This window comes from Dromiciops gliroides, chromosome 4 (assembly GCF_019393635.1).
Source record: "Dromiciops gliroides isolate mDroGli1 chromosome 4, mDroGli1.pri, whole genome shotgun sequence".
Taxonomy (NCBI): domain Eukaryota; kingdom Metazoa; phylum Chordata; class Mammalia; order Microbiotheria; family Microbiotheriidae; genus Dromiciops; species Dromiciops gliroides.
Genome location: NC_057864.1, coordinates 487,640,863 through 487,659,000, shown reverse-complemented (window position 1 = coordinate 487,659,000; position 18,138 = coordinate 487,640,863). Strand labels below are relative to the sequence as shown.

Below are 18,138 nucleotides of genomic sequence, written 5' to 3'. Positions count from 1 at the left end.
CTTCGATAGCATTGTGGGTGGGGTGGGACGGGATGGACAATGGCAGCCTCCAGCATCATCCAAAGACAAACTGGGAGGGAGTGAAAAAGGAGAGCTCAGGATGCCTCTTCCGAGGCCATCTTGTCACCGCCCGCTCAGCTGCTTTTCATCCTTGGGCTGGTTTGCTTTCTTTGTCAGTCCAAGCAGTGTTTGCTGGTATCCTGCTGAGCAAGCAGATTTCAGGGACTCCTTTGGAGCTGACTTACATCTGCATTACAGGGCTTTGTCTGGGCATGGAAAGGGGGTTCAAGCCATAGGTTTGTTTTCCCCCTGCAAGCTGGTACATGAATGGAGGCCACCACTCTTGAGCCGGTTCATTCAGTCATTAGGACATTGCTGACATGGCAGAGTAATCTGGACTTGCCTGTGTGTGCCCACGTGTGGGTGTTGCCCAGGCTTAGCCTCGAATAGATAAAAGAGTTTAAATGGTTGTATGAAGGTAGGGGGTTCTTCACCTTTTCTGTGTTATGGATCCTCTGACAGCCTGGTAAAGTCTGTCTCATGGTTCTGTTTGTAAGTGCATAAAACAAATCACATGGGATTATGAAGGAAATCAATTCTATTAAAATGCAGTTAGCAGGGGGCAGCTAGATGGCGCGGTAGATAGAGCACTGGCGCTGGATTCAGGAGGACCTGAGTTCAAATCCAGCCTCAGACACTTGACACTTACTAGCTGTATGACCCTGGGCAAGTCACTTAACCCTCATTGCCCTGCCCCCTCCCAAAATTAAAAAAAAAAACAATAAAAAAATGCAGTTAGCAAAATATTTTTTAAAACAAGCCCACAAATGATCCAATATAACTCTGAAGGACTTATGAAAATGGCAACCCATCTACAGAGAAAGAAGTGATAGTATCTGAAAATAAATGGAAACACATTTAAAAAAAATTTTTTTTCCTCTTTGATAATTCCTCAATCTGAAGTTTTGGGGTCTTTTTTTTTTTTACTGTTTTCTCTCACAACCTAGCTAATATGGGAATGTTTTCCATGACTACTCATGTATAACTTATTTTGAAATGCTTGAGTTCTAGTGGGTGGGGGGTGGGAATGGAGGAGGAAGAGAAGTTGGAACACAAATTTTTAAAAACTTGATGTTAAAATTTGTTTTTACATATATTTTGGAAAATAAAATTCTATTCAATTAAAAAAAAAAACAAGCCCACAAACCCCAGGTTAAGAACCCTTGCTCTAAGGGATTTGGGTGATATAGGGAAGCTGCTGCAATGTAGGCGTATTTGAACCTAACCTTGAACGTGGTTGACCCAGCTACTGGACTTACCTTTATTTTGTTTGTTTGTTTTTTTACAAGGCTATTGGGGTTAAGTGACTTGCCCAGGGTCACACAGCTAGTAAGTGTTAAGTGTCTGAGGCCGGATTTGAACTCAGGTCCTCCTGAATCCAGGGCTGGTGCTCTATCCACTCCACCACCTAGCTGCCCCACTTACCTTTATTTTGGAGGGGGTGAAAAGGAGCTTACTTACTGTGCTTACAACTCCAAGCTAGTCACATCATGGAGTCTGACCTTTCATGCAGAATGCGTAAAACCTCAGCTTTACTGCTTGAGCATGGCCAAAAAGAAAACAGGGAGAGAAGAAGCCGGTGGCAAAATGGCTTCTAATTTGTCTGTCTCTCTCCTCCATGAGACTATAAGCTCCTCATAGGCAGGAACTGTATCCCTCCAACTACTTTGGTATGCATTAGATGGTACCTAACAACATGCTAGGAACATGGTGCCATTGCTAGGATTGTTGTCATTTCAGTCATGTCCAACTCTCTCTGACCCTATTTGGGGTTTTTTGGGAAGAGAAAATGGAGTGCTTTAGCATTTCCTTCTCCAGCTCATTTAACAGATGAGGAAATTAAGGCTAACAGGGTGAAGTGAGTTGTCCAAGGTAAGTGATTGAAGCTGGATTTGAACTCAGGTCTTCCTGACCCCAGAGCCAGTGCTTTATCCACTGCACCACCTAGCTGTCCTATTACTATGGTAGATCAGAAATAATAATAATAATAATAATAGGAATAGCTGATGTTTATATGGAATCATAGTCCTAGACCTAGAAGGGACTTCAGAGACCACCTAGCCCAACTCCCTCATTTTATAATCAAGGAAACTGAGGCCCAGGGAAGCTCAGGAATTTGCTCAGTCACAAAGTAGTCTGTGTCAGTCCACTAGCAGTTATTAAGCACAGACTACGTGCCAAGCACTGTGTTAAGTGCTGACATTAGAAAGGTTTCTTCCTTTAAGGAGCCCATAGTCTCCTGGGAGAAACATGCAAACAGTTATGTACGAACAAGTTCTACACAGAATAACATTTTTTAAATAATAACTAACACTTCTGTATGCTCCCTCTGGATCAGACACTGTGCTAAGTGCTTTACAGTCATAATCTCATTTAATTCTCACAACCATACCAGGAGGTAGGTGCTATTGTTTTACAGATGTGGAAACCAAGGTAAACAGAAGTTCAGTGACTTGGCCAGGGTCACATGACTAGTACATGTCTGTCTCCAGATTTGACCTTAGCCCTGATTCCAGCCCCACAGCTCTATCCACTGTGCCACCTAGCAACCTCAGATTGAGGAGTAAGCCCCTCAGAGGGAAAGCATTAAGATTAAGCAGGGCTGGGAGAGGCTTCTTACAGAAGGTAAGACTCAAAGGAAATTGGGATGACAGGAGTCAGAAGTGAAGAGGGAGAATGTTCTAGGTCAGGGGCTGGCCAATGAAAACATGGAGTCTGGAGGAGGCCAGTGTCACCACACTGCTGGTGTGGAGAAGAGTAAGGTGGAAGAAGACTAAGCAATCTGGAGGGGCAGGTTAGGAAGGGATTGGAAAGCCAGACCCTGGGAAGGAGCAGAGAGTCACTGGAAGAGGGGGAGTGGCATGGTCAGACCTGTGTCTTAGGAGGATCAATTGAAGAGCTGAGGGTGAGAGGGGATTTGAACCCAGGTTCTTATCTCAAAAAGATGAGAATTGGGCAACTCTGTGGGGCCATTGTGCATAGAGTGCCAGGTCTTGAGTCAGGAATGCTCCTCTTCCTGAGTTCAAATATAGCCTCTTACTAGCTGTGTGACCCTGGACAAGTCACCTGTTTGCCTCAGTTTCCTCATCTGTACAATGTAGGGCACAGATGAGAATCCAGGAAAGGTTCCTGAGGAGTGGTCAGACAGTAGGAGAACCACCAGACAGAAGGTTCCGGTGTCCAGGGAGGAGAGAGTGGACACAGAAGCAGGGGCAGTCAACAATGTCAACCCGGGTGAGAGGTCGAGGAAATGGACTTACTCAAACTGATACCAGAGAGAACCAGGAGGAAAGATGCAGCTTTTACCTAGATCCCTCCTTTCTTGTATTGCTCCGACATTGGCCTTCTGCTCTGAGCTCTCCATCAATGGAGTGAGTCCCCTAGAAAACTCCCCAAGGAATGTGAGGAAGTCACAGGAGGGATTCCCATATCGCATGGGAGCTGGGACTAGACATCTCAAAGATACCTTCCAGCCTTGACTCCATGAATTGGAAAGTGATCAAGTTTCAGCATTTGGTGCTCTGGTTAATGTTACACTGTGAAAGCATTAATTGGTCTAAAAATTAACTGTAGTTTCTCTTTTTTAGGCTGAAGCCCGGCTTGCGGCCAAGAGAGCGGCCCGAGCTGAGGCTCGAGAGATCCGCATGAAGGAGCTGGAGAGACAACAGAAGGAGGTAAAGAGCATCTTTCTTTAAGACCCTGACCTGGTTTGCCCTTTGGTGGGAGGGGGAGGGGTGTCCATTTTGCAGAGCCACCTCTTCTAGGTGCTTAGTCGGTCTGTCCTTCTTGCCAGGCCTGGGTTTAGCCTGAATTTGTTCAATCTGAATTCCTGTGAAATGAATTCCAGGCATGCATGTAATCAGTCATGCCAACGGGAGGTTTCCAAGCCTCTGGGGCAGTGGCTTAACCCCGAGCCCCCACATCACTTCACACACACACACACACACACACACACACACACAGCCACAAGCTGAACGAGGTTGTCTAGCCCTCCTTCCTTTCTGTTTCCCCTTCAAGGAGCAGCCCATAGTCAATACCACCAGCCCCAAGTCCCATGGGCCACACTGAGGGTGCCCTGGCCATTCCTGGTATGAGTGTCCCCTGGGAATAACTCCAGAGAAGCACCCAGCTGCTGGCTCTCTCAGTTAAAGGATCATCTGGGGGACCTAGGGAAACTGAGTTTGGGCCTGCAAGAATGGGCAGGCCTTTGGTTATACTGGTTTAGGGCTTGCTAAGGATCAAGCATTTTGACCAGTAAGTTGATTTTATCAAGTGCTGTGTAAATATTTATCTATGAGTGTATGTACATGCATAATACACATTCCCACATATGTGTGCCTAGATATTACATGTGGTGTCCTAGAAGTCTTCTTTTAAAACTTACACTTTGATACACACACACATACACATGCATTCATATGTATGTGTGTATATGTATATTTCTATATGTATATGCATGTATTTCTTTCTCCTCTCTCTCCCCCTCCCTCCCTCTACTTTCTTCCTTGTCCTTCTCTCTCTCTTTCTCCCTTCCTCCCTCCCTCTCTCTCCCTCTTTTTCTCTCCCCATACACACATTCAGAATTTTTCCAACTGAAATTGGAGTCAAACTGAGTGAGGGGGTAACAACGTCCACCTCCTTGCTCTTGAAGGGCCACCTCCTATTACCTCCAGCCCAAATATTTGTGATGATTCCAGATGTTGGATTCAGCATTAGGGTGAGAGTCTGGACCTGTGATGTCATCGATGTAGGGACCCTCCCAGAAGAGGAAATTCCCTCTACCAATGCAAGTTGCCACCTTCTCAGCCACTTAGCAAGTTCCCTGGAGCAGGGCTTCTTAAACTTTTTCCGCTTGCCACCCTTTCTCACCCGAGAAATTTTGATGCAACCCTGGGTACATAGGTACATAAAATGGATATATGTCAGCTTTGACTGTTGCCAAATTTTTCTCGATCACCACATAAATATGGGGTTGTAACCCACAGTTTAAGAAGCTAGAGCCTAGAGCACTCTGAGGTGAAGTGACTCGCCCAGGGTCCTCCAGCCAACATGTGTCAGAGGTGGGCCTTGAACCCAGTTATCGCTGATTTGGAGTAGGGCTAGGGACTTGGGTCTGGACCTGTGATTTCACTGGTAGAAGAAACTGCTGGGTAAGGACAGTCCTACAGCCTCTTTGCAATTTATAAAGATACCTAGAGCACTGAGCTTAAGTGACTTAGCCAGGGTCACACAGCCACCTTATGTCAGGGGAGGCTTGATTTTCCCGGGTTTAAGGACAGCTTTCTGTGAGATGTTTGTAATAGGACAATTTAACCTGTAGCTACTCTTCTCACACAATTCATTCCCTTCAAAAACTCCCACTGTTTAGGGAGACCTGAAGAGACTTGGCTCCCAAAGGTTTTTTCAAGTAAGCTGTTTAAAACTCAGAAGGTGTTTTCCCATTGGATCAGGATCATGAGAGTAGTTAAGTTCTAAAAGTCAGCCCATGAGAAATGCTCTTCCGCACTCTGGCTGAGATGAACTGGCCTGCCTGGAACCCACCACCAATTCTGAGATTGTTGCCAACAGGCCAGGGGATCCTCTGATGCCTCTTTGCAGCCCGTGGGACTTCACTGGGTTCCGTCAATGAAGACAAGCTCCAGCCCTGGGCACAGGTGTAGTAACCAACTATGCCTGCTCTTTGAGGGCCAACCTCCCCAAGTGCATCACCAGAAGGCTGGCTTGTAGGGAATTGATTCTTTGGCCAGGGCAGTCCCTGAAGCCCACCCCCCAGGATACAAAATGGCCCTCAGACCCATCTGACTGCCTTCTGCTGACATCATAAGAGTGGAAGTAAGAATGCTCGGCTGCCTTCCTTGATGGAGGCACCAGGTGAAAGCCCTCTGGATGATCTGGAAGAAGTGAGCCAGTGTCAGTGAGCTCTCTGTACTCATGGAGAATGGAGGAGATGCCTGAGGAATGGAGATGAACAAATGTGGGCTTTGGCTTCAAAAGGGAAGAGAATTGAGTCTTTATGCTATTAGTTGGTAAGCTTGCTTTGCTTCCTGGTCAAAGTCTCCGATGGGAACGGGAAATAATGGTCAGTAAAATGGTCACATGTGGCTTCATCGAGAGCAGATCATGACCCGATGAGCCTCGTTTTTTGTTGTTGTTGTTGGTTTGGGGGGTTATTTTTGGTGGGGAAATGAGAGTGACTTGCCCAGGGTCACACACTACTAAATGTCAAGTGTCTGAGGCCAGATTTGAACTCTGGTCCTCCTGAATCCAGGGCCCATGCTTTATCCACTGTGCCACCTAGCTACCTCCAAGCTTTGGGTTTTTTTTAAGGGGGTTGGTTATTAGCCTGGTAGATGAGAGCAGTTCTGTAGAAATAGCATACCTGGATTTCTTTGAGGTATGGGATGGTTTTCTATTTCATCCTTTCGTCCCAAACTGTGAAACGTAGGCTAGGTGTCTGTCAGTCCAGGTGGATGAAGCCCCAATTGGCTGAATGAGTAAACCAAAGAGTTTTCAGTGATGAGTCAGTGCCAACGTGGAGGTCTCTGGGGGATACTCCAGATGTTCTAGACCGTATCCTCTGAGTCAAGAAGTTCTTTTAGGGGTGGGTTGCCTAATTTGGCCACTTCATGTTACAGGCGAGGAGCTGAGTTCAAGGGACTGAACAACTTGCGCACAGTTACATAGGTTGTGAGAGGCAGACCCGGCATTCCAACCCAGTCCTCTGGCTGCACATCCAACATTCTTTCCACTGCTGACCTCTCCTTGGGCCTTTGTGGTCCGACATTCTGATCCATGACTTGGATGGGGCGAGAAGAGAGCTTTTCAGCTTCGTAGACCACACAAAGCTGGCAGGCACATCGCACATTCTGGATGAGAGCGGAGACCTCAGTAGCCTAGACCAGAAGCTCAATATCAGTCAGACATGGTGGCCAACAAAATCACACATGACCGAGGAAAAGGAAATGAGAAGGAACAGAAAAGGGAAACCGAGAATCCTGATGAGCATCCTAGGTCGTGGAATTGGAGGCCATCTGAGCCAAGCCCTCGTTTTACAAGAATAGCAGAGTGCTATCTCTACATATATTTCATAGATCTCTTCCTGTATTTATAGAGAGAGGAAGAGAGAGAGTCCATTTTATTATTTATAAACACATTTTATACTGCTTGAAGATTTGCAAAGTGCTTTGCAAACATTATCTTTTTTGATCCTCATAACAGTCTTGGGAGGTAGGCACTATTAGGAGCCCCATTTTACAGATGAGAAAACTGAGGCAGAGATGAAATGACTTGCCCAGTGTTACATATCTAGTAAGTGTCTAAGCTAGGATTTGAATTCAGGTCCAGCACTCTCTCGACTGCACCATCTAGCTGCCTCAATGGCAATTCAGGCTTAGAGAGGATGTGAAGACTTGGGAGGGAAAAAAAATAATGATGGTCTACACTGGTCTACACATGAAAACTAGTTCATTTCTTTTCTTTCTTTTTTTTTTTTTGAAACTAGTTTGTTTCGATGTAAACAGTTACTATGCAGATTCAGTTGGAGGAATTCTTGGTCAGTGTTATTAATAAAACCTTGAACCAAAATAGATTTTTCAGAGTATAAGGACCTTCCAGGTTTACTGTTTGTTGATTTTTTAAAAATTGACTGGGAAGAGGAAAATCCAAACTCTACAGCTTTTTTCCAGCCAATAGAAGCCCACCAGATTTCCTGTGAGACCCAGGCATGTCAGTCACTTTATTCTGCCATCCTGGGGTGATCAGTAGAACCCCCAAAGGCAAGCACCACGTCCAGTGCTAAGTCAGAACCACAAGGGGTTCATTCCCTCCAGGGCTCCCCTTCGCCAAAGTCCATGTGGAATTGGAGCTGAAACCCAGAGCACCATGGGACCTTCTCAGTGAGGTCCGTGCCTGGCCAAGGAGATCAGCCTCATGATTCACCCAGGAAGCAGGTTGGGAGCCTTGCTGAGTATCTGACACGTGGTTGCACGGGTTCTGTTGAGTTTGTCCCATGGTACTTGTGTCTTCAATAGATGCAGCAGGTGGGAAATGAGCCGAGTGTAGAATTGATCAGGAAAAGGAGAGCCAGCGGGGCCAGTTGGGTAGTCACGTGGCAGGACCTGGACAGAGCAGGAATTTCTTTCTCCTCACTATGCCTATTTGTTATAAGGGGTTTATTTTCTATCTTTGATTTTCTTTTTTCATCTTGGGGGAAAAATAGATGTTTTTACTGTCTTGGATGCCTCTCTTAGGAAGTTTCCTGTCCCATGAGGCCAAATTTGTATCTTTGCCATTTCCTCTCATTACCTTTACTTCTGCCCTTTGGGGCCAAGCAAATTGGATACACATGCTGCCTCTGCTTTTATCTAAGTCACTGCTAAAGGCTGGGAAACAGCTGAGGGCCCAGCATAGAACCTTGTGGCATCTCTTCTGTGTCAACATCATCCCTACCTGCACTCTGGTCTGTCCATCAAGAATGACATGAGAGAGTTTGTGAAATGCTTTTGCTAAGAGCTAAGTGATGATATCTACAAATTCCCATCACAGAAAGGAGATCATCCTATTTTGCCATGACCCGTTCCTGGGGCAGCCTTGCCAGCCCTGTGGTCACTGCTTCCCTTTCTGTATGCACCCTCCACCAACACTCTCATGTTAAAGTCTAGCATCTGCCAGGAATCAGTCACCCTCACTGACCTCTGGTTGCAGACCCCACACGGACTCTCTTCCGACATTTGCCTTTCTCTGGTCCTGCGGCTCCCATGTCCCATGATCCTTCACATATCACCAGCAGTAGCTCAGCAGTCCCTTCTGTGGGTTCTCTCAGCCCCCCTTGGGGCACGGGAGGCCTTCTGCCTCATCTCAGGCGCCAGCTCCCTATTGGCTGTGTTGGTTCCAACCTTTCCAGTCTGGAGCGAATTCTCCTTGACAGAGGTGGTGTTGTCTTCTCTCGGATCTCCCCATCTTCGAGCTGCTGTCCAAGGACAACCTTGGAGATGCAGTGGGCCCCTGCAAGTACCTGATCCATATCAAGAAGGACAGCTGTCAAAAGGACTCAGCCTGCGATTTGGCCGCCCAGCCAATTGTGGTAACAACTGACTCGGTCTCTGGCTTCACGCTCTCATCTCCTGTTAGTGTTTCTTGTGACAGGAGGCCTTATTCACAGGTATGGCGGGAGAATTAGGGCCTGTGGGAAATGGACGACGGAGACATGGAGACCGTGTATTTTGCACCGAGAAAACTGTGCTAAGCGTTTGTCTTGTGTTCCAAGCAGGGCAGTTACTGAAAAGTTTACAAGACCAAGACAAAGTATATTATACGTGGAATATATAGTTAGGTTTCAAATTATGGAATTAAATGGTAGGGATAGTGTAGACTTCACCGTAATGTACTGGAGATTGCACTCTGGCCTTACAGTCAGGAAGACTTGCCTCATGACCCTGCATTGGTCCATTCACCTCTCAGCTCCAGTTCCCTTACCTGTGAAATGGGGATGACAACAGCTTCCCTTCCAGGGTTTCTGGGAAGATCAGATGAGACAGCCCTTTGGAAGCCTCAAAGCATTCTAGAAAAAATTAGTATTTCATTGATATAGGGAACTTCCAGGTGAGGAAGTCCCCTCTCCCAAGGCAGGTCAGCACCTTCATTGTCATTTACAGCTTCTGAGACTTGTGTGGGGCACTAAGAGTGGAAGTGACTTCTCCAGGGTCTCATAGCCAGGATGGGTTAGAAGTGAAATTTGAACCCAGGTCTTGCTGACCCTGAGGCCACTATCTCAGCACCACACTATGACTGTTTAGATGGGGGGAAAAGTATAGTTTTTAAATTAGGGGAAAAAGTTATTTTTGACAACACAAGGAGTTCCTTTCTTAAGGGGGGGGGGAATCTAGGTGGCACAGTGGATAAAGCACCAGCCCTGGATTCAGGAGGACCTGAGTTCAAATCCGACCTTAGACACTTGACACTTACTAGCTGTGTGACCCTGGGCAAGTCACTTAACCCTCATTGCCCTCCCCTCCACCAAAAAATGGAAAAAAAAACCCAACAAAACCCTGATTCTTCTCAGAGTGTTTCAGAGGAAAGGTGTTTAGAAAGAATTGAGCCCTACCAAATAGCCCTAAAGGGGCCCCTCACTGCCCTCCCCCACCTTTAAAGAAAATACCTTTGATGGAAGACCACTTATGTGAACTTTTTTTCTTGGCATTTCTTGTTTGTATGGAAGCCAACAGCAGTTACTGTTTCTTATCGGCCTGGTTTCATTGAAAATAATTACTCTCAAGTAGCTATGAGGCACAATAGATAGAACACAGGGCCTGGAGTCAAGAAGATCTGACTCTAAATCCCATCTTAGACATGTTTTTAGCTATGTGACCCTGAGCAAGTCACATCACCCCCTGCCTCAGTTTCCCCATATGTAAAATGGGATGGTAATAGCACCTACTTCCTAGGGTTGTTGTGAAGATCAAGTGAGATAATAATTATAAAGCACTTAGCTATATAATTTTTTAAAAATACAGTTAGATTCTTAGCCATTTTAGCCTTGGTCATGAAGCTGTCAGACAGGTACAGAATAACCTTGGATTGTGATCCCCAACTTCCCTGATTCAGGCTGATAGTGCTCATTAAGGGCCTGCTGACACAGCCTTTGATACGGTCCCTGGGTTTCTGACCCTCCTTCCCTGGGAGGCCTCCAGTCTGGCAAAAGAAGGGTGGCGGGTCCTGGAGCCTTGGCAACGTCAGCCTAGGGGGCCTGGGTCAGCCAAGCCCTTCCCAATCTCTCTCTTACTCCCGTGCTGTGGAAGAGACAAGCAGTCAGTGCCAGGCTGTTAATCAAACACACACCAGCCCCATCGGCAAACAGAGCCAGAACGTGGAACAATCCTCTGCCTCTTTTGTCTCATAATACTGTGGCTAGAGCTTGGGACCTCAGAGGCCATCAAATACAGCCTCCTGATTTTACAGATGGGGAAACTGAGGCCCAGGGAACTGACGTGACTTAGAATGCTACATCTAGAGCTGGAAGGGGCCGATTAGCAGCTTTTGCTGTAGTCCAAGTGCGAGATTAGGGGGAGGAAAAAAAGACCTGAACGGGGCCTCACGTTGGGTTTCTTATCTTTAAAATGAGCAAATGCAGGTCACAAGGCTGATGTGCTTCTCTAAGGGCCATCAAAGTCGAGACTGTTAGTTACTGGGATTTGGGTCATGTGGCGTGCAGCCCCAAATCTGACACACAAGATTACTCCTGTGAGGGCCGACAGCCCCGTGAGGCAGCCCAAATGTCAGAGACCATTGGCGTGAGGCACCCGAGGCCCGCAACACAGGCCTCTTTCAAGTCTATGTTACGTGTGATAACCTGTATGCTGAAAAACCTTGCCCTCTTCAAGGAGGGGATAAGCAAACTCCTGGCAAGGTCACTTTCCTTTGTTTTGCCCTTGGGAAAGGAGCCCTGGAAAAGTTTATGAGAACCTGTAGATAAAAGAAGTATTTATTAGAGCTCACAGAAGAAGAAATAATTAAGTTCCTCTACATGGGGAACTGCCAGACAGATCAAGAGTTGAACAGATACACACATATTAACCTCAGTTTCCCCGGCAGATTTGAACCCGCCATCTTCTGAAAAATAGTAGGGAGCTTCGCTTATTTAAAGCTTCTGATTGCTCTGCCTTTTGCCATAAGCCGTGTGCATTCCAATCTTTGGATTCTTTATTCTTTGATTTTGTGTCCCTGGTGCCTGGCGTCGTGCCTGGCACAGGTGTTTAATAAATGCTTATTTTTTTAAATTGCCCATTTACTGCCCCCCCTACTTCCTTGTCGCTGAAAGGCCTGCATCTGGCTATGGCCAAGTAAGTGTGACATTTATATGTATGTTACCCCAGACGGTGGCTAAGAGGAATCCCAAGAATTTTTGATCAGGCCATTTGCGAAGGGCCGCTTTGTGCAGCCTCAGTGACCGTTGGTCACTGCCTTCTCCAGGGCACGATGTCTTTAAACTCAGCACTTGGCGAATTTAACCCTTTGCTGCTTAGATTGTTGCCATAGTTTTTCTGTCTACAGAATTCCCTTTAAACAGTGCTTCTTCATCTACAGTATGTGGGCTTCACAGTTGGTGGATGGACTTGAGGGAGTCAGTAAAATTGGACAGGAAAAATTCTATCACGATTGTTCAGTTGTCTCATTTGGGTCCAGCTCTTTGTGGTTCATTTGGGGTTTTCTTGACCAAGATGGCTGCCATCTGCTTCTCCAGCTCATTAGACAGATGAGGAAACTAAGGCAAACAGGGTGAAGTGACTTGCCCAGGGTCACACAGCTATAACTATTTGAGAGTGGATTTGAAGCCAGGTCTTCTTGATTCCAAGCCGAGCACTCTGTCCACTGTGCCCGAGCTTCCATTACCTTAATTTTTTGCATTTAAAAACATTATTAGGAGAAGGGGCCCCATGACTTTAAAATTCCCATTTTAAAGAAAGAGCAGTAGGGAGAAAAGAACAATACTCTTTTTAAATATAATAAACATTTTTATTTAAAGTTTTGAGTTCCAAATTCTCTCTCTCCTTCCCTCCCCCCACCAAGGCAGCAAGCAATCAGATACAGATTAATCTGATATCTACATGTCATAAAGCAGTACCCTTAGGAAAAATAGAAACTGCTACTGCCGAGTTCATGGGAAAGAAGAGTTTCATGGGAAGAATCCACATGAACCAATTCCCTGTACACATTTACAGAGGGACATAGACAACCAAAGGGGAGGCCAGTGTAGAAAGAATGTCCAGGGGGCACTGAGTGGTCTGGAGCCAGATAATATGGAGCAAAGCTTATGGGAAAGTGGGAGAAGCTATCCCCTGCCTGGCCTTATAGGAATGGGTCTGGGTGAGTAAATTTACATTAGGGGACAGGGAGCTAGCCTAGATAGGGATTAGCCATGCCAGTTGACCTCTCCACCATTGTTGAGCTGCCCATGACTTAAATTAGCTGCTCCCAAATGGCATCAGTCCATGTCTGAGACTTTAGATTTTTATGGCTGGCTTCTTGGCATATAAACCTGACCGTGTTGGCATCTCTTTTTCTTACACTGTGCTCACGACAAAAGTGGAAATATTTTAGGCAACTATTTACATCTGTGCAGGAAAATATGCTACACTTTTCCTTGGGGTATTCATTATTAAGAAAGGCAGTGCTGTGCAGTGAGTAGAGAGTTGGCTTTGAAGCCACCAGGACCTGGGTTCATGTCCTACCTATGGCAGATACTGGTCCTATGATCCTGAACAAGTAATGTGACCTTTCAGTGCCCTACCCGACTCTAAGATGATAAGTTGCAAAGAGGTGCCTACTTGCATTGGTAGAGGGAATTTCCTTACCTAGGAGTTCTCTATCACAGGTCTAGTCCTCGTGCCCTTCTTCTACTTCAATCCACTTGTCAAACTGAAATGTTCCTCAGCTTCTGTTCCCTCTGGTGTGCATACATCAGAACATTATAGTGTCTCTTCTCTCCTTTATGTCCTGGTTATTTGGTCCACTCGAGTGTAAATACCTTTTCAGAATTTAACATGATGGATATGTTTAGACATGTCTGGGCATGGGGGAGATTACTGGACTTGATCCTTGCTTGGTTTCGAAAGGCCTTCCCTGGCTTTACAGAAGGTACTTTGCAATTGTGGTCTTGGGAACATTGTGGAGGGGAGATGAAAAGGAGCTTTGACCACTAGGGTTGACACTTGGCTCAGCTGAGCCTGGAATTCCAGGGAGCTCTCCAGCCTCCAGGGTGCTGATCAGACTCCAGGGCAGGGGGAGATCCTTGGGGGAATGATTAACTCTTGAAGTGGGGCCTGAAATTTCCATTAGGAAAGTGGAATTCCACCAATATCGTCTTCTTTTTTTTTTTTTTTAAGAGTGCTGCCATCTTTATGTTTGTCGCCATTTCTTCCCTGGGTTCTCCATGTCGTACTTTGTAAATGATGCCAGCTTTTGTTTCTTTCTTCTGTTTTCCTGTCTCCTTTTCCTATAGATCTATCAGGTTCAAAAGGTAGGCTTTGCCTGAGCATCGCTTTTCTGCCCTGCATGTCCCTCCTGTTCCTTGCCAAGGCCCTGGCCGCCTTTCAGAAATAACTTCCTTAACTCAAGACACACAGATCTTGGCTGCTGAATGTACGGGTTCATCTGAACCCAGGGGCCCCCAGTGTGAGACTGTCTTATTTGATCCAATAATAGCACAGGGATTTCTTTGGCATCGTCCCATTCGATTCTCAGGACTCCTGTGAAAGGTAAGTATGGCAGGTCTTATTGTTGCCATTTAACAGATGAGGAGATTGAGGCCGGTGAGCTCGAGTTGGCCCAGAGCCATTCTCTTAGTACCTAGCCAGGCGGAGCCTCAGGTTGGGTTATTTGGGGGGGGGGTTCCTAGTCTAATGCCCTTTGCAGCCTCTTGAGGCTCTTTCCCCAAGACAAATTTGTGAATATTAAATCCTTTTTAAAAATTAATTTTCATCATAAAATTGAGAATTCCTAGCCTTAGGGAAGGGCTCATAATATCATACTTGGTGTAGCCAACCTTGTAAAAATCATAGATTCCATACACAAGTTTTAATCAGAATACATTGCCACCAAGTAGGAATAATGAGACTCTGGTGCTATTTCTGTCTTGTACCCTGCCTGAAAGAGAAGGGGGAAAGTAAACCCTCAGAGCCAGAAGGGACTATGGCCCAGCGGGTGTGGGCCTGAACGGAAACCCCTTCTTACCTCATCCCAGAGGAATGGTTATCCAGCTGCTTCTTTAAGACCCCCACTTGGAGAAGGAACTCACTCCCTCCTGATAGCTCCCATCCCACTTTGGACAACTCTCTCTGTAAAAAAAGTTCTCCTTGTATCAAGGTGAAATCTGCCCCTTGCTTCTTCACAACACTTTCCAGGCATTCGAAAACAGCTTTCACATCCCCTTCCCCCCTCCCCCCAGCCTTCCCTTTTCCAGGCCACACACCCCCAATCTCATAAAATGATTTGGGGGCATGGCTTCAAGGCCCCATCAGGGCACCCTTCAGATGACCAACATCTTTCCTAAAATATGACCCCCCAACTGCATACAGTGAGTGCTCCACGTTTTCTCACCAGGGAAGAAAACAGTGGGACAGTCACATTCTTCATTCTGGACATTCTACTGATAATTAATACAACCCATGCTTTCATTCACTTTTCTGGCTTCCATAACACTGCTGACTCCCACTGAGTTTGCAGTCCATTAAACCCCCTATATCTTATCACATGAACTATTGTCTAGTCAACAATCCCCCATCCTCTGCAAGTGCAATTAATTTTTTGAACCCAAGGATAATATTTTAAATTTATTCCTATTAAATTCCATTGTATTAGATTCCACTCACTGTTCTCATCTGCCTCATTGATTGTTTTTTTTGTATCCCAGTTTTATCACTCATTTTATTGGTTATGCCTTTCCATGTCATCTACAAATTCGATGTCTGCCTTCTCTACTTTATCCAAGTCATTGATGCAAATATTAAACACAAGAGGGCTAGGATCAGATCCTTGTGGTACCCTGCTAAAGACCTACTTCTAGGATGACATCAGTCCGCTAATCAGCACTTCTGATTTGCTCTTTAAACTAGTTCCAAATTCAGCTGTAACTACTGTCATTTAGGCCACAGATATCAAAGATGAGAATTAAAACACAATTGGGAAATATTTAACAAATAAAAATACAATAAAACAGAGATAATGTTACATTCTAAAACCAAGTCAACAGGCAGCCCACAAGGATCCTTATGTAGCGATTAATGGGCCCATTTGAGACTGATTAAGGCCACTTCTGTCAATCTTCTCCCAAGGATATTGTGAGAGTCTGTGGAATGCCTTGCTGGGATCCTGGTGGCCTCTCTTCAAGGCATTCCTTTGATTGATGAGTCTAATAACCCTGTCCAAAAAGGCAATGAGGTTAGATTGGAGTGATTTGTTCTGGATGAACACATGCTGGTTAGTAGCTATCCCTCCTTCCTTCTGTAGTGAAAAGAGAGCTGGATTTGGATTCAGTGACCCAGTTTCAAGTTGTAGCTCTGCCACTTGATACCAGTGTGACCTGAGCCACAACCGTAAGACCATTGATTTAGTTGGAAAATCAATCAGTAGGGAGGGACCCAGAGATATAATCCGTCTCCTTCATTTAGTAGCTGAGGAACCTCAGGCAAAGAAAAGTCAAATGACCGGCCCAAGATCACTCTTTGGGTTAGTGTCAGAGTGAGGTTTCAAACCTAAGTCCTCAGATTCTAAAGTCACTTTACTACTCTAGGCCTTGGGGAAGGGGGTGGTTCACCAAATGATTTCCAAGGTCCCTCCCAGTTCTAATGCCTGATTTTGTCAGCAACTGAAGCCAAACTTACCAGAAAAATCCGACCCCTTCTCTGAAAAATCAGGACATTTGTCTCTCCCCTTCCCCATGGCACTTCCTATGCTCACCCACCAACAGAGCATCCTCGATCTCTGCTCAGAGTTTTCTTTAAGTCCCTTGGGATCATGGCAGAGCTGGAGAATGATCCTGTCATTCAACCCTGTTTCCTACCCCCTACCCCATTTCATATTCAAGAAATAGCAGAACGAGTGATGTTGGCTAGCGATGATTGCCTCAGTCCTAGGTCTTCCCATGTTGTGAACCCCAGTGACTTTTAGAGATGAAGAGGCTGAGTTGGGCTTCTCTGGGAAGAGACTCAGAGAGAGAACTTAGTCACTGATTCCAAATGTTACCAGAATGAAGTAATGGGTGAGTTCTTTCACCGAGGCCCATGCTTGAGAAGATGGGCGTCTTCAGGCAAAAGGCTGAGTCACATCCCTCATTTAGAACTCAGTCGTAATCTATTTTATCGCCTTTCCCCACAAGGGTGTTTACCTGTGGTTTGTTGGATTGGGAATTTTTCTTTCTAATTTTTCCTTTATCTTCAGTTAAGGAACCTAAAACAATCTGGCCCATCAAAAATCAAAATCATAGGGTCATAGATTAGATCTGGACGGGACCCTCCAGGTGATGGAGTCCAACTCCCTCATTTTACAGAGGGGGAAACAGGCCTTTGGAGATGATAGTAAGTGGTAAAGCCACTTATTACTCATGGCGTTCCAGGCTTTATGGCCTGAGGGAAACTTGAGACGTGCAGTGTTGGGCAGGTCATCTGACAGCCTATTGTAATATAATTAGGCCCCATACACAGAAAAGTTATAATTTTATTGATATAAAAACTAAGTTATATGTACCAGTCCCTGAAAGAGTCACCCTATATCATGCCCTGATTCTAGGGCAGGCTTCAGACCATGGGAGGGCCAGCGCTTGCTCAAACGCTCATGTGCGCTCTCTCTCTCTCTCTCTCTCTCTCTCTCTCTCTCTCTCTCTCTCTCTCTCTCTCTCTCCCAGCCCCCTCTCTTTCTCCCTCTCTTCTCTCTCTTTCAACCTGTCTATCCATCCCTGTCTCTCTCTTTCCTTCCTTCCTCTCCTCTCTCCTTTTCCTACTCTCCTTCCTTCTTTTTCCCTCCTCTCTCTCTCATCTTTTATGCCCCTCCCTCCCCACTTTCTCTTCTTCTCTCTCTCCATCCTTCCCTCCCTTCTTCTTCTCCTTTCCTTTTTCCTCTCTCTCCCTTCTCCTCCCCTCCCTCCTCTCTCTTTCCTTTCCTCTTTCTACTCTCCTCCATTTGCCCAAGGCCACACAGCTAGTCATTACCAACAAAGCTGGGGTCTTCCCAAATCTAGCACCCTTTCTACTATGTCTCTCTCCCCATAATTTTACACCTGAGTATAAACCGAGGCTCAGAGAGGGTAGCCCCTGCCACAGCTAGGGAGAGGCAGCCTCAGAACCTGAGCCTTTGGCAGGAGCTTCAGCCAGAACAGTGATTTGGAGATCTCTTGGGGGATCTGACGTTTTGCAGATAAGAGACAATCTTGGCTGCGCGTGTCCTAAAGGAAAGTGTTCTCTGGGCAGTGGCCTGGCCGGGCCTGCTTGGTGCTATTGCCTTCATGCTATTAGGTCGCTTCTGGCTGATTCAAACTATTTCTGAAAGTTGGGCCCCTTTGTCTCACACTGGGCCTGCCCTCCGCTGCAT

The 18,138-nt window shown here is 45.9% G+C and overlaps 1 protein-coding gene across 13 annotated transcripts in view; it reads left to right on the top strand.

Moving 5' to 3' along the window:
• Nucleotides 1–18,138, top strand: part of LRRFIP1 (LRR binding FLII interacting protein 1) — a 199,956-nt gene that overhangs the window by 104,828 nt on the left and 76,990 nt on the right. For 10 of the 13 annotated variants that reach the window (XM_044001588.1, XM_044001587.1, XM_044001586.1 and 7 more), the window contains exons 2-3: nucleotides 3,648–3,734; nucleotides 14,057–14,074. In XM_044001588.1, coding sequence (XP_043857523.1) covers nucleotides 3,648–3,734; nucleotides 14,057–14,074 — 105 coding nt within the window. The remainder of the gene's footprint in view (nucleotides 1–3,647; nucleotides 3,735–14,056; nucleotides 14,075–18,138) is intronic. The other 3 variants (XM_044001585.1, XM_044001581.1, XM_044001582.1) reach the window with 1 other exon arrangement.